The 13,423-nt window shown below is 54.3% G+C and overlaps 1 protein-coding gene across 7 annotated transcripts in view; it reads right to left on the reverse strand.

The window, feature by feature from the left end:
• Window positions 1–4,881: 4,881 nt before the first annotated feature.
• TMEM63C (transmembrane protein 63C) overlaps window positions 4,882–13,423 on the reverse strand; it is a 71,375-nt gene continuing 62,833 nt past the window's right edge. For all 7 annotated transcript variants that reach the window (XM_079915058.1, XM_079915060.1, XM_079915057.1 and 4 more), the window contains 3 exons: window positions 11,146–11,255; window positions 9,688–9,756; window positions 4,882–6,846 (listed from right to left, as the gene is read on the reverse strand). In XM_079915058.1, coding sequence (XP_079771184.1) covers window positions 6,646–6,846; window positions 9,688–9,756; window positions 11,146–11,255 — 380 coding nt within the window. In that variant the 3' untranslated portion in view covers window positions 4,882–6,645. The remainder of the gene's footprint in view (window positions 6,847–9,687; window positions 9,757–11,145; window positions 11,256–13,423) is intronic.

Consider the following 13,423-nt stretch of genomic DNA (forward strand, 5'->3'; position numbering starts at 1 on the left):
TCTCCTCATTCCATCAGCCCATATCTCGCGTCCTCACCGCCCCCTTCCCTCTCCAGCTACCACCCTATTTCTTTACTTCCTTTGATAGCAAAACTCTTCAGAAGAGTTGTGTTTCCCCGCCGTTCTCACGTCCTCACTCCTGTACGAGGATGGTAACCCATTTCAACCAGGCTTTCATCCACCCACCAATCTTACCGTCAAGGTCACCAACAATCTCTATCCTGCCAAACTCAGGGGCCGTGTCTCAGTGTTCATCTTCCTCTTCTGCTCAGCAGCACCTGGAAGTGTTGATCACCCCTTCTTCTATCTTTAAACGTTTTAGCATGGAGACATGTTAACATACACAAAAATCAGAGCCTAACAGATCTCCATGTACCCTTCACCCAGAATCAGCAGTGAAGCAACTCAAGACCTCCCCCTGCCCTTTTCTTTTGCTGGACAGTTTCAAAGCTAATCCCAGACATCATGTTCTTTCGCTCGTAAAGTCTTCCATATGAATTTCTAGCTGATTTTTTTTTTTAACCTTTTAACTCATGCTGTCAACATACCTACCAAGATGAACAGTTATCTCCTCAACATCACCTAAGAACACCCAGTTCATATTCAAATTTCCCTGGTATCTAAAAGATGTCTTTCTGCAGCTGGTTTGTTCAATTCAAGATGCAATCAGGGGCCACACACTGTATCTGGTTGCGTCTCCTAAACCTCCCGTTCTCTACCAGCCTCTCGCCTCCTCCCCCAGGCTATTGATCTGTGGGTGAAACCTGCTTATTTGTTCAGTGGCAGGTCCAGCATTTGACTCGGATGACGGTTCTTGGTGGCGTCTTTGAGCTCATTCCTCTCTGCCCCGTATTTGTTGTCAAGTGTGATTAGAGCTGGGGTCCCCCTTCCCCTTTGAGTCCCTTTCTTCCCTTGCCTTCCGGGACACCAGGCTTTCCTGGTTTCCCTCCTTCCCCTCTGCCACTCCTTTTCAGTCTCCCTTGCAGATCCTCCTTCCCATCTCTCTCCGACCTCCGCTTGTGCCTGTAGAGGTCGCAGTCAGTCCCATGCTTTCAACACCATCCGGACGCTGATGACTCTGGAGTTTACTCCTCCAGCCCAACTTGCCCTTACTCCAGACTCTGTATCCAGCCACCTGCCCAACGTCCACACAAGGCACCATCTCAGACGTAACACAACCAAAACGGAACGCTTGGTCTTTTTCCCAGACCTGCTCCTTCCCAGCGTTCTCTGCTTTGGTAAACCAGCTTACCCAGTTGTTTAGGCTGAAGAACTGGGAGTCATCCTTACCTCCTTGCTTTCTCTCAGACCCCCCCATCGAATCTATCCAGGGATCCCAGGCCCTATTCCGAATTTCACTACCTGTCTCCTCTTTCACTGTACTGTCGCCCCCTGGAGGCCTCGAGTCCCCCGCGGGGCTTTCTGCTTCCGTCTTGTCCCCACCCAGTGGCTAGTAAGGAGATCATGTCTCTCCCCTGCTCAGAACCCTCCAGTAGCTTAGCCCATAGAGCCCCATGGTCCCCTCAGACCTCGCCTCCTTCCTCTCTTCCCCTCGCTCACTCTGGCCACTCTGGCCTCCTCGCTGGTCCTCGGACCCGCATTTAGTCCCCACTCGCTTCATGCAGCCTCCACTGGCTCACGTGTCTCATGTCACGTTCCCACAGAGCTCGTCCCCCAACCTCCCCATCTCTAGAAAGCCCCCCCATCCTGCTTTATTTTTTCTTCAAAGCACCTGTCCTGACCTCCCACTATGTAAATTTGTTTACTGTACTTATAATCTATTGCATTCCACAGGGGAAGGCTGTCAAGAAAGCCACTTTGGGCTCTATGTTTGGATAGAAGAGGAGAGGCTTCAAACCATTGCTGCAGGTGATCAGACAGGCAGAAATGACCCCTGAAGCTGGTGTGTGTGTCTCTCTGGCCCAACAGTAGTACTTACTGCAAAGTAAGATGATTACAACAGAAGTTGTGCCCACGCTAGGCATTAACTGCTTGTAAGCCCAAAGGAAAATGCTTGTTTGGGCCTAATCTTTACCTACCGGGCACCTGCCTTCTGAGCTCTCTGGAGGCAGAGTGAAGGGAGGAGAGGTTTCCCAGCCTATGGATTTGTAACTACGCACAAGCCACAGGGCCACCCCCTCCCCGAGGTGAGAGGCAGTGTGAGGTGCTGAGAGCAGCTTGCCTGGTTCCAGGGCCGTGAGGCTGGGATGGTTCCTTCCGGCTCCACGAGAGCCTTGCTCACTCAACCCTCCTACACACCAGAGTCACCGGGGGGATTTCGTAAAATAGAAATGTCCGGGCCCCTCCCCAGTAATTCTGGCTCGTTCATGGAGGGGGCCTGGATGTTTAAAATCTCCCAGGATACTCCAATTTGCAGCTGGGCTAGAGACCCAGCACTTGAAGCTTCAGAGATGCTGGGCTGCTGGTTGTCAAGGTGGGACCTCAGATGTTCAAAAAACAGCCTCTGCTGAAAACACCTGTGAACTGTCTTCCCATAAGCCAGGCTCCGCCACGCTTCTCCGGGCCCTTCACAGAGCGAGCTCAGAAACCCAGAGCCGCCAGCATGGAGCTTCCCGAGTGACGGCTTTGGGAGGGTGGCGGGGAGCTGCCCCAAGCTTGGCCTCCAGGCACAGCCTCCTGGAGCCCAGGGCCCTTCTGCTTCCTCCCCAGTCCCACAGAGCCCAACCTGGCACTCAGTCTGGTGCACCAATGCCCTCTTGGGCAGAGCCCCATGGAGCTGGCATCCTGGACCTCCCTGGCACAGGCCTCCCTCTTGGCCATCTGCCCACTCCCCGCCTCCTTAACTCCCTGATCCCCATTCCCAGGCAGCAGGACCTAGCCCCTCCCACCCGGCCAGGGTGGTCTTCCTACTCCTTTCTCCACTGAAGCATCTCCTGTGGATTTCATCGGACTCGACTTGGAAGATAATTGCTTTGAGGGGAGAGGGGTCAAGGGGATGGGCCCTAGCCTCCTGCCCGGGTTCACACCATGGGGGGCTTTGAGCCCTTGCCCGTGGGTGGACTATGGAAGCTTGAGGAGAAGGTCCAGCGAGGGGGGCTCAGGAGCATCCCGTGGGCACTGTGCCCCGAGAATGGCCTCTGTCCTCACAGGGAGCGGAGGGGGAGGAGGCCCCCCTCCACACCCTGTTCCCTCTGTCCCTGCGGCTGAATCTGCTCTATTCAGTAATGAGACAGAGTGGTCAGCCTCCCGTCCTCCTGCTTTCAGGATGAAGTGACCAGCCTAGGGTCAGCGAGCTAGCTAGAGGAAGGGCCAGTACACACGTCCCCCAGGGCAGGGAATTTACCCACCTTGCCACAGGTGTGACAGCAGACATAACTACCCTTTGCTAGAGGGTTTTCTTCTCCTGTGCAGGCCTGCTGTGACAGCCCCGCATACCCGCCTAATGCCCAGCCTCTCCCTGACCTCCCCCTGCCCTCGTGCTGCTGGTGGAGGCTGATGCTGCTCCCTGGGGGCTCCTACCTGAAGTCTTCGTCTTGTCCAGTCCGGCTGCTCATCTGGCCGGGGGCCCACTCTCAGGGCCCAGCACTCACCCCAGGGCTTCTGCTGCCCAGGAAAGGCTGCCCTGGTGGCTTCCTGGGTAGCTCATGGACCGGAAAGTTCTCCCCTACTGCTCAGGGGACTCTCAGAGCATCCGCAGTGGAAAGAGGCAGATTCACTTCCTGTTTCTCCAGCAGATGAGGTAGCATTTGCCAGGCCTTCCCCTGTGAGGACAGGGGCCAGGGAAGGCCTCAGGGGTCAAGGGTCCCAGAGTGGCAGCTCTGGCCCCAGGGGCCAAAGCCACAAAGCAAGATGTGGTGCTCCAGCCTGGCCACCTCAGGGAGCTCTGGCTCCTTCTGGATGGAGGGAAAGCCCCGCTGGGCTGCTTCAGATGCAGAGGCACAGGCCAGCAGAGGTTGGGAGGACTTGTTTATTCAAGGCACGGTCATAGCGTTAATAACAAGAAGGTCCGGCGTTCTGACACATTGCTTTAGTGGTGATGGCCAAGGCAAGTCCACACTCCCCACCGGGGTCCCCAGAGGATGCAATGCTGCTGATAGGCACTTTGCTTCCAGAAGTGTCTGAGGAAGAGGCAGGCAAGCATGGAGCTGCCCTAGGCCCCGGGAGGGGCATTTCTCAAAGGCTCTAGGCAATACCTGGTCCCCCGAGGCAGCTCCCTCCAGAGAGGATCAGGTCTGAGAGGCGGGGCTTGGGGGAACAGATGGGGCAGGGGCGGCTGGGAAGTGGGCAGTGGGGTGGGGTGGATGGTGGTGGGCGGAGGCCAGTGGGTGAGAAGCGTGTGGGCCGAGAGAGCAGGTTGGAGGGGAGATGCTTGAGGAGGGCCTGGATGTGGCGTGTAAGGAGCCAAAGTACGCCCACGCCCGCAGCAGTGACCACGGGAGGTCGAGCGGCTGTGGCCAGGGTCTCCGGGAAGAGTAGAGAAGCCAGTAGACGCAGCAACTTTCCCAACATCCTCACCGTCTTCTCTCAGAACCAGACTGCACTTGACCCAGATTCAGAGGGGGAAGCCCCAGCCATGCTGCCGTAGCATCTGCTGGGACCTTTCCATATGTAGCTTCCACAGGCTGCCAGCAGGGCAGTGGGAGGCGAGACAAGCAGCAGGAACAGTCCCGCAGGGGCTGCGGAGGCCGGGGCGGATGCCAGCAAGTAGTGCCAAGTGAAGGCGAGCCCTCAGGCCAGCTTCGGGCAGGACGGCCCTCGCCACACACCTGGGCGCGGGGCAGGGCCTGGGGCTGCCACCTCCCCATGGTGGGCAGGGCTCCGTGCTGGACTGTCCTGGAAAGGACCACTTCCCCCTGTTGGCTGGTGAAATGCTTGGGGGAGATAGCCCTGCGGGGCCTGGGTTTACGAGGGACCAGCTGGGTATTTCCTCCTTATTCCTACCTGGGCGAGGAGAGACAGCCTCCTCCCAGATGAGCCAGGCTCTCTGGAAAGATCCCTCACGCCAAGGTCTGGGCTGAGCTCTCGGGGGAGGGCAGTATTTGCCCCTCAAGTGCTATTTCTCCTCCTGGGTCAAGCTTGGAGCTTCTGGAGCCAGGATGTGGGCACGGGTGGAGCAGAAGTGAGGCTCAGGTGACCTGAGCTCAGGAGCACGTGTGTGCCCGGCAGCCGGTGGGAAACACCCAGGTGAGGTGAACCTGGACGCCCACCGTCAGTAGGTTGGCTGCAGGGGCCCAGACCTTTGGAGGAGGGCGCTCAGGAGAGCTCTAGAGCGTGCAGATCCCATTTGACTTGGTTCATTCTGGTGCACCCAGGCCCTGGCCAGCCCTTCTTCGTGTCTCCCCAGCTGGCTGCCTGGTGGTCCTGATGGGGGCCTGTCCCCAGAGGCCTGCACACCCCCGGCCTGCAGCAGTGGTGGCACCAGCGTTGTTCCCACTCAGGATTCGGCTCCTCCAGGCCTCAGGTGGGGGCCGCCCCGGGAGGGCAGCCTTACTCTGCCTGTCCATGGAGGACGCAGCTCCCGCCTGCACCCCTCAGTCCCCCGCAGGGCATCCGCAGTGTCTGAGCCAGGACCACACTGGAGGCCACTGGACTGCTCTTCAGTGCAGAGCGCAGGGCGGCCCCGAGAGGAGAGGAAGGGTCCTGCTCGGAGGCCGGGGAGAGGCCTGTGCCTTCAGTTTGCAGCAAGGGCTTCTCACCCTCAGCTACCCCCCACCTTGGTCACCCTGGGGGCCTAGGCACTCAGATGGGTATGCGGCCGGAGCAGCTCTCAGTGGCCACATCCTCGACCTTGGGGGTCCTCTCATTAGGCCCCGGGGCTTGGGGAGGTATATCGGGTTTCTCATCACTCAGCGTTTTGGGAGAAGACCTCCTTCCATGAATTCTGCCTCTGCCCCGCCCACCTTACAGTAACCAGCAGCCTTCATCAAAATGCACACAGGTCCCGTTTAATGAGCCCTGCGTGACCACATCCCAGCTACTCCTGCAGGAATAGAAAGAAGGCTCTCTACCCTGCTGCTCCTGGGGACATCTGATGAGGGGCAGAGGAATAGGAAGGGGCTCAGTCGCCTCCTTTAAGTCTATGGTCTCAGCTGCCCCTTCCTGCAGACGGGCGCAGAGACTTTCTCTTTACAGATCCCCGTGCAGGGAAACCCGGAGGAGGTGGCCGTCTGTGTCTTGCTGGCGAGGCCAGCATACATACCTTTGCTTCCTCAGACTGCAGGAGAGGGGTGGGCTGGGAGTGAGGGTTAGGGTAGGACAGCAGCAGAAGCTCCTTGGGCAGGGCAGCTGGTGGAAGGGTGGCGAAGACCCCAGAGAGTCTTCAGTGGGCTTCCTCCTGCCTCTTCCCTGATGCGAACCTTCTCCACCATGACCCCAGGAAGTCCCCCAGCCTTCAGTCTCTGTGCTCAGGGCTCCAGCCCCTGCTCCCAAGACATGGTGCTCGCCGGTATCCTCCATCCCATCCTGGGGTCCCTCGACACTGCCCGTCATCTCCCGTTCTAGCTGGTCAGCAGGTCGGGGCCTCCACATGGCCGACAGATAGCCGGGGCTCCGTTGGGGCCTTCCCAAAGTCTGCAGGAGGTAGTGGGGCGGCGGTCCAGGCCACCCTCCTTGCCTCCCCCTGCTGGGCTCTCCCCTGGCCGCCACTCCCGGCTGGCGTCGCCAGGTGGAGGCCTTGGGTCCTGGTCAGTGGTACTGGCTCTGGCCCTCCAGTTCCAGCCCTTCCTGGAACTGGGCCGAGTCCAGCTCCCTTGCAAAGCCCCTCACACCACTCTCCTCTTCTCCCTCTTCCGGCTGTCCGTTCATGGTGCCGTAGGTGTGCCGGGCTGGGGAGGAGGCTGGGGTCAGGTTCATCTCCGGCTCTTGCAGCACGGTGGCCACATACAGCTGCTCGGGACAGAGAGGAGAGATGGGGTGAGGTCACATCTGGGGCAAGGCCCTGGGCACACGCTTCCCCCTCACGCTTTACACGCAGAGCCTCTGCCCCTCTAAGCCGTGGCTCCTTCCTTCTTCCCCCGCAGCCCAAGTCCTGGCCATCCCGCCTGCCCAGCTGCTCTCGATCATTTATCGAGCATCTGTGTGCTCCCTGGGCTGGTTAGTGTGAGTCTCCTAGGCTACTCTTCGTTCAGCACACGTGCCATTCATTCTTGGTTCCAGGTCGGGCTGAACCCAGGGGGTGATGACATGAGTCTCCCTTACACTGGGGTCTGGAGGGACCCCCCCCATTCCTGAGCTAGCGCATTTTCTAACACAGCTTCAGAGGTGCAGCCAGCTCCCTTGGGCTGTGTCATTGGTTGGCCAGGATTTGAAACAGAGGCTGCTAGCTGAGGTCTCGGTCATGTGACCTGTGAAATCCAGGCATGGGCCCAGGAATGCCTGCGATGGCAGCAGACTAGAAAAATACAAGAAGTACTAGGGTCAGAGCTGTTTGTCACCCTTTGAAGGGACTTTTAAACCAACTCCTTATTTTGAAAATAGGTAATTATTGGGTAGAATTAAACCTTTCCTGTGGGAATTTATTTCAGTGAAACTAAACAGCCCTAGTTGATGAGAGAACACTCTTTCTACGGAAGAACTGAGGTATTTTCATAAGGCCAAAATAAACCCCATAGATGACTTTTGGGTTCTGAGGGAAAAATGGTAACTGAACGATGGAAGAAGCCAGCAGTCATCCCTGAATCAGGGAGTCACTTCAGCATCATTAATGGCAATAAATGGGATATTATATATTGCCTGGTGTGACTCACAGCACTGCCTGTAATGTGTTCTATCTAGCCCCTAGTGTCGAACTTGAATCTATCAAGCCTGTGGATCTAACTTCTAGTTTTCAGGAAATACAGGAGATAGTGTAACCTCCTGTAAGACACCATGAAGAAACAGCCAGAAAAAGCCAGAAGTTGGGACATTCTGCAGGACTCCTGGCTTGGTCTCTCCAACAAGTCATAAAGCAGAGATGGTGCTAAACTAAAAGGGACAGGTGCCAGGTTAATCTCGCACAGAGCCTGGATTGGATCTTGGTCTGGACAAGCTGTAAAAGATATTTCTGGAACACGTAGGGCAAGTTGAATATGGACTGGGTATTTGAAGAGGGAAACATGCGTATATGTAGAAAGACAGAGATTGTTAACTTAAAATGCAGGTTATGACATAGTGTACAGTATTATGTCATTAAAAAATATCTATATATCTGAAAAAATATACATTATCAGTGGTCATCTCTAGGTGGTAGAAACATGGACTTTTAATTTTCTTATTTTTGCTTCTCTGTTTTTTCCCCATAATTATCTACAACGCTTAGACCCCTCTGTTATAATAATGAAAGATTTAAAAAAATCAATTCCAGGAATTTTTTTTTTTAAAGCTCGAAGTCTAGAGTCTGACAGACCTGGTTCAAACCTTGTTCTGCCACGTCCTTGCATAGTAGTACTCTAGGGTCTAAATTAATTCACCTTTGTGAGTCTCAGTTTCCCCATCTGTAAAATGAGGATAAAAACCCCCTACCGTGCAGGTTTATCATAAAGATCAAGAGCGAGAATGGTGACGCGTCTAGTTTGTAAGGTTTCAATAACCGATTGATTACAATATTCCAGAGGGGTCATCTTGGAAGGGCCCCAGGGGAGATGCTATGTGAAGAGAGACTTTCCTGCTTCGAAACCTTTGTTGTCTCTCTGGTACTGGAGCTCCTTCTTGCCTGCCACCTCCCAGAGCTCATCGGGCCCTATCTGTAGGGTTCGTTTCAGAGTGAGGCAGACCTGTAGTTCTAGGCACCTGGTGTGGGCACATCCGCCCACTGTTGCGTCTGTGAGCTTTCACCCAACGCTGCCATGACTAAAGGGCCTCCCCTCGCACCGGTCCCTGCCGCCCACTCTGCATTTGCTCCAGGCCCCAAACTGTCTTAGGTTCCCCGGTGCTCCAGATTCTCTCTTCGGGGTCTTTGCACAGGCTGATCCTCTTCCTTGAATGCTCTTCCCCCACACACTCTTCCACCTGGTAACCCCTACTCTCCCATTCCTGGGGTCGGATTAGATGTTCCCTCCTCCGGGAAGCCTTCCCTGAGTGCCCAGGCTGGCTGGTACCCTTCTTCAGTGCTCCCCAAGGCACCCTGGCATCGGGGCACGGGCTGACCCGATACCCTGCTCAGTGCATGCATCAGTGGCCCTGCAGCCACACTTGTGGCCGGGCTGCGGGCGAGCGCTCACGCCCCTCCAGGCTGAGCCACAGTGTGGGAGCCAACGCCCAGCCTGCTGGACCCCCCGCACTGAGTCCGGCCTCGTCTCTTCACAAGCTGACGGACTCACTCATCCGGCACGGCCCCTGCCTTACCATGCGGTGCAGACTTCCAATAGCTCGCTGCGGCTCTATCTGCGCCACTCTGCCTGGCCCCTGTGCCCTTGGAGGCAGCCTTCGGTCCTGAGGCTGAGCCCCAGCAGGGCCCTGCGTCTACACGACTGAGCTCCCTGTGGCTGGGTTCGCCCTGACTGTTCTTGTCCTCTCTGAGCTCCTTCTAGAGAATGTCCTGGAGTAAATCCCAGATCTTCTATCTTTCTGAAGGCTCTTCAGCCAGGGCCACGGGCTGCTGCATCAGAGGAGGGGGTCCAGGGACGCCCGGCTCCTCCCCAGTACCCAGGGTGGCCACTAACTGCTGGTATCCCCGCAATGCTGCTGGAGTAGCCCACCCCTGCAAGCACCCGCCTCCCGACACGTCCCAGGTCGAAGGCACTGACTCACAAGGGAAGTTGGCGTGGAGGAGGTGCTGCTGGGCTCCAGGTCAAACACGGTCTCCATCTCCTCCTCGGGCTGCAGCGGCGGAAGAGACAAGGAGGGTCACAGGGTGCCCCCACCCTCCCCACGTCCAGAGAAGCCTGGACCTTAAACTCAGGCTTAAGGGGCCTGCTGCTCCCCTTAAACTCAACTCATCTTCTATTTTTCCAGACCCGCAGTCCAGCTGGCAGGGCTGAAGCCCAGGGGGACAGAGAGTAGACTGGGAAGCTGGGGAGACCCTTCTGAAATATTCCATTCGCAAGGACCACAGTGGGAGAGAGTAAGCAGAGTGGAGGCTGCGGTTCAAAGATGAGACTGCTCTGACTCTAGGAGAAGCCTTGACTTCCATAATACCTTATCTCCTGCCAGAATTTCCCCTCTATCTCTGTAATGAAATGAGGGGTTAGGTCCCCCGTCACCTTCTGTCTCTAGAATGGACCCTTGAGTAACCAGATCCCAGATCCCGTTGTATTGGGAAGACAGAGCCAGAGGCGTCGTTCGCTCTGGTCCTTCACTAGCGTGGACTCGGGCCAGGGGATGGAGGAGGGTCCAGGTAGAAAGGGCAGCAGGCACCTGTGCCCAGGGCCACAGATATGGAACCACTGGAAGCAAGAAGATCCTCTTCTCAGAGGCTCCCTGCTCTGACTCAGCAGGATGCTAGTACTTTAAATCAACTTTCTTTCTTATTTAAATTCATTTGAAAAGGAAACAATTCACTCTTATGAACAGAAATCCTGTGTCAGTTGCTGTAAACAAGGTTAAGTAGAAAAATAAATGTGTGATCATGAAAAATATAAAATGTTTTAGTCCACTGGAAATCATTCCCGTACACCTCTGCGGTCACTCCACTTTAGGAAGTGCTGGTCTAGAGCGCACAGTCCTGTTGGCATGCATTAGACCCCTTCTCTAATAATTGGCTCGGCCCCACTGGCAAAGAGCCGAAAGAGTCATGGGGCCCAGGGAGCCAGGCCTCCCTTCCAGACAAGTTCAATATCCTGAGATTCTTAAAAGTGAGATGACTGACCCCTTTCCCCAGGTTATCCTCCTTTACCACCCCCTCTTTTACTCCTTCACTCCATCCTCTCTCTCAAGCCTCCGTGCCTTGGAATGGCCCTCGCGGCTCAGTGGCTGATTAGGCTCACATCGTAGGAGGGATGGGCCAGCAGCCTGTGGTTCGGAGGAGATGAAAGAGGGGAGAAGAGGAGAGGACAGCTGTCTTCTGGATTTCCCCGCCCCGGGAGGTGTGATTCCGGGGCCAGTGCAAGGATACATGCAGCACGTACACCCGGCACTGAGTCTGCACATCCCGTCATCAGAGAGGAAGGCAAGAGCCTCTCGTCATCGTGGTGCTTCGGGTGGGCGTCCAGGAGCTGTGTGCCCTGGGACCGGGAGAACCTGCGGAGGAAAGCCAGGCTGGCGACTCACCTCATAGTCAGACGCTTTCCGAAGCTTCCCCAGAAAAGTGCCAACGCAGGCCAGTATCATGGAAACGATAAGGGTGGAGAGGGAAAAGAAGGTGATGGCATGTAGCGGCCCTGCAAGGAGAAGGAAAGGCATGGGCGTGGCGCTTGAGGACCAGAGCTGTGGGCAGGGGTGCCGGCTGAGATGCCGCCTGGGCTGACAGATGCCTGGGGCCCAGCTCAGCACCCCTGTAGGAGTTTGGAGCCTGGGGCAGAGATGTCCCTGCCCAGTTCTCCCCTTAACAACTTGATCAATGAGCCCGACACAGGGACATCAACCCTCTGTGCTATTTGGCCAGTTTAGGATTTGGCATCCAGTGGATCCCATGAAAAAAATTAATTGACTTAAATATCCACTTAGGTGCCCATTAAACGTCCTCCTTGATGTCAGTTACCTTCCACCTCACGGTCCCTGGGAAGTATCTCTGAGTCACTCATTTATGCCACTGCCCCAAAATACAGTCAGTCTCAGACCCACACCTTTTCTTGTAAGCCCTTTTTAAAAAAAATTTTTTTTAATTTTATACTGGAGTATAGTTGATTAACAATGCTGTGTTAGTTTCAGGTGTACAGCAAAGTGACTCAGATATACATATACACGTAACTATTCTTGTTTCAAGTTCTTTTCCCATTTAGATTATTACAGAGTGTTGAGCAGAGTTCCCTGTGCTATACAGTAGGTCCTTGTTGGTTATCTGTTTTAAATATAGCAGTGTGTACATGTCAATTCCAAGCTCCCGATCTATCCCTCCCCGACCGCCCTGGTAACTGTAAGTACATTCTGTAAGTCTGTGAGTCTGTTTCTGTTTTGTAGATAAGTTCATTTGTTACCATTTTTTTTTTTGAGATTCCACATAAAAGCGATATCATATGATACTTGTCTTTCTCTGTCTGGCCCTTGTAAGCCCTTTTGGAGCGAGTGTGCTCGGTCACACGTGCTAATGGCATGGAAAAGCAATTCAGAATTTTTGTTTGGGGATGTTTGGTAACTTTTTTATGGTAGCAGTTTTCTAACTACATAAATATTGAAAATCAGTCTTTACAGTCAGAAGTTATTGCATAATGATGTTTATTGTTGTGTTTTTATAAAAGCAAAAAATGATAAACAACGTCAATATCCCAACCATGGAGAACTGACTAAAAGTGACAGAATTTCACGCAGACGTTAAAAGGCATGTACTCAACAGTATTTTGATAATGCAAGAAATTGCTCAGAACGTAATGTTCAGTGAAGAAACTCAGGATACAAGTCTGAATAGTATAAAGTGGATATCACAATTTTATAAAGTAAGAGTAAACCAATAAACTCCCTCCACTTCGCCCTGTCCCCCAAAACGTATGCACAGAGTGAGGTGTGGGAGCGATAGACATGAGGCTGTAGGGGAGCTGGTAGGTCATTCAAATTTTGATCTTTCAATTTTCTCTATTTTTGATAATAAACATGTAGTTCTTTAGACTTAGAAAAAAAGCATTATTAAAAAAATGAAGTCTGCTGGGGCAGGAAAGGCTTCCGGGGCGACAACAAATGGACAATGCATATAAATAACTGTGAGCTGAACGTTGCCTGACACCCCTGTGACAGGCAGTGAAAAAACATGGACTTTCCCTTCTCCACACCACTGAGAAGGTTAAGGTCAAGTGTCTTGAGGGAAGGCAAGTGTGGGGGGTGGGGGGGAAGAAGGACGGGGAGGTCAGCATGAGCCTTTTCTGAGACTGGGAAGGGGCTGGCAGAGACTGCTGCCTGGGGCATGGGTGGCTCTGAGGGGAGAGAGCCGGGGGGTTCCAGTATGTGGCCTGTGGGGCCTCTCTCTGTGAGGGTGTCTCTGAGCTCAGCTGGGCGGGGTCAGCAGCTCTGTGTAGCCAAGCTGGCTGCTAGGGCAGGCTCTGAATCCTCCTCTAGGTTTTTGACAACACATAAGGCCAGGCATCTTCTAGGATCCCAGAGGGAATGTCTTGCGAATGGAGCCTGTTAGCTAATATTTTATTTCCTGCCAGTCTTGAGTTAGAATGAAGGAATAGGAATTTTTTTTTAATTTTTTGTTTGTTTGTTTTGCTTTGGTTTTGCCCTGAAAGTTGTAAACCAAAATGTATATGATTTGGACCACGCTGGTCCTCCGCTTAGCTTCCAAGGTCTGCCGGGACTCTAACACGAGCCCTCAAGGCCTAGAGAAGGCACTGGGCTTTGCCCTGTTCCACAAGTAACACCTTGCGCTTCCCAGCCTTTTTCTGCTCCTCCAGAGTTG

Source organism: Stenella coeruleoalba, assembly GCF_951394435.1.
Source record: "Stenella coeruleoalba genome assembly, chromosome: 2".
In the NCBI taxonomy this organism is placed as follows: Eukaryota; Metazoa; Chordata; class Mammalia; order Artiodactyla; family Delphinidae; genus Stenella; species Stenella coeruleoalba.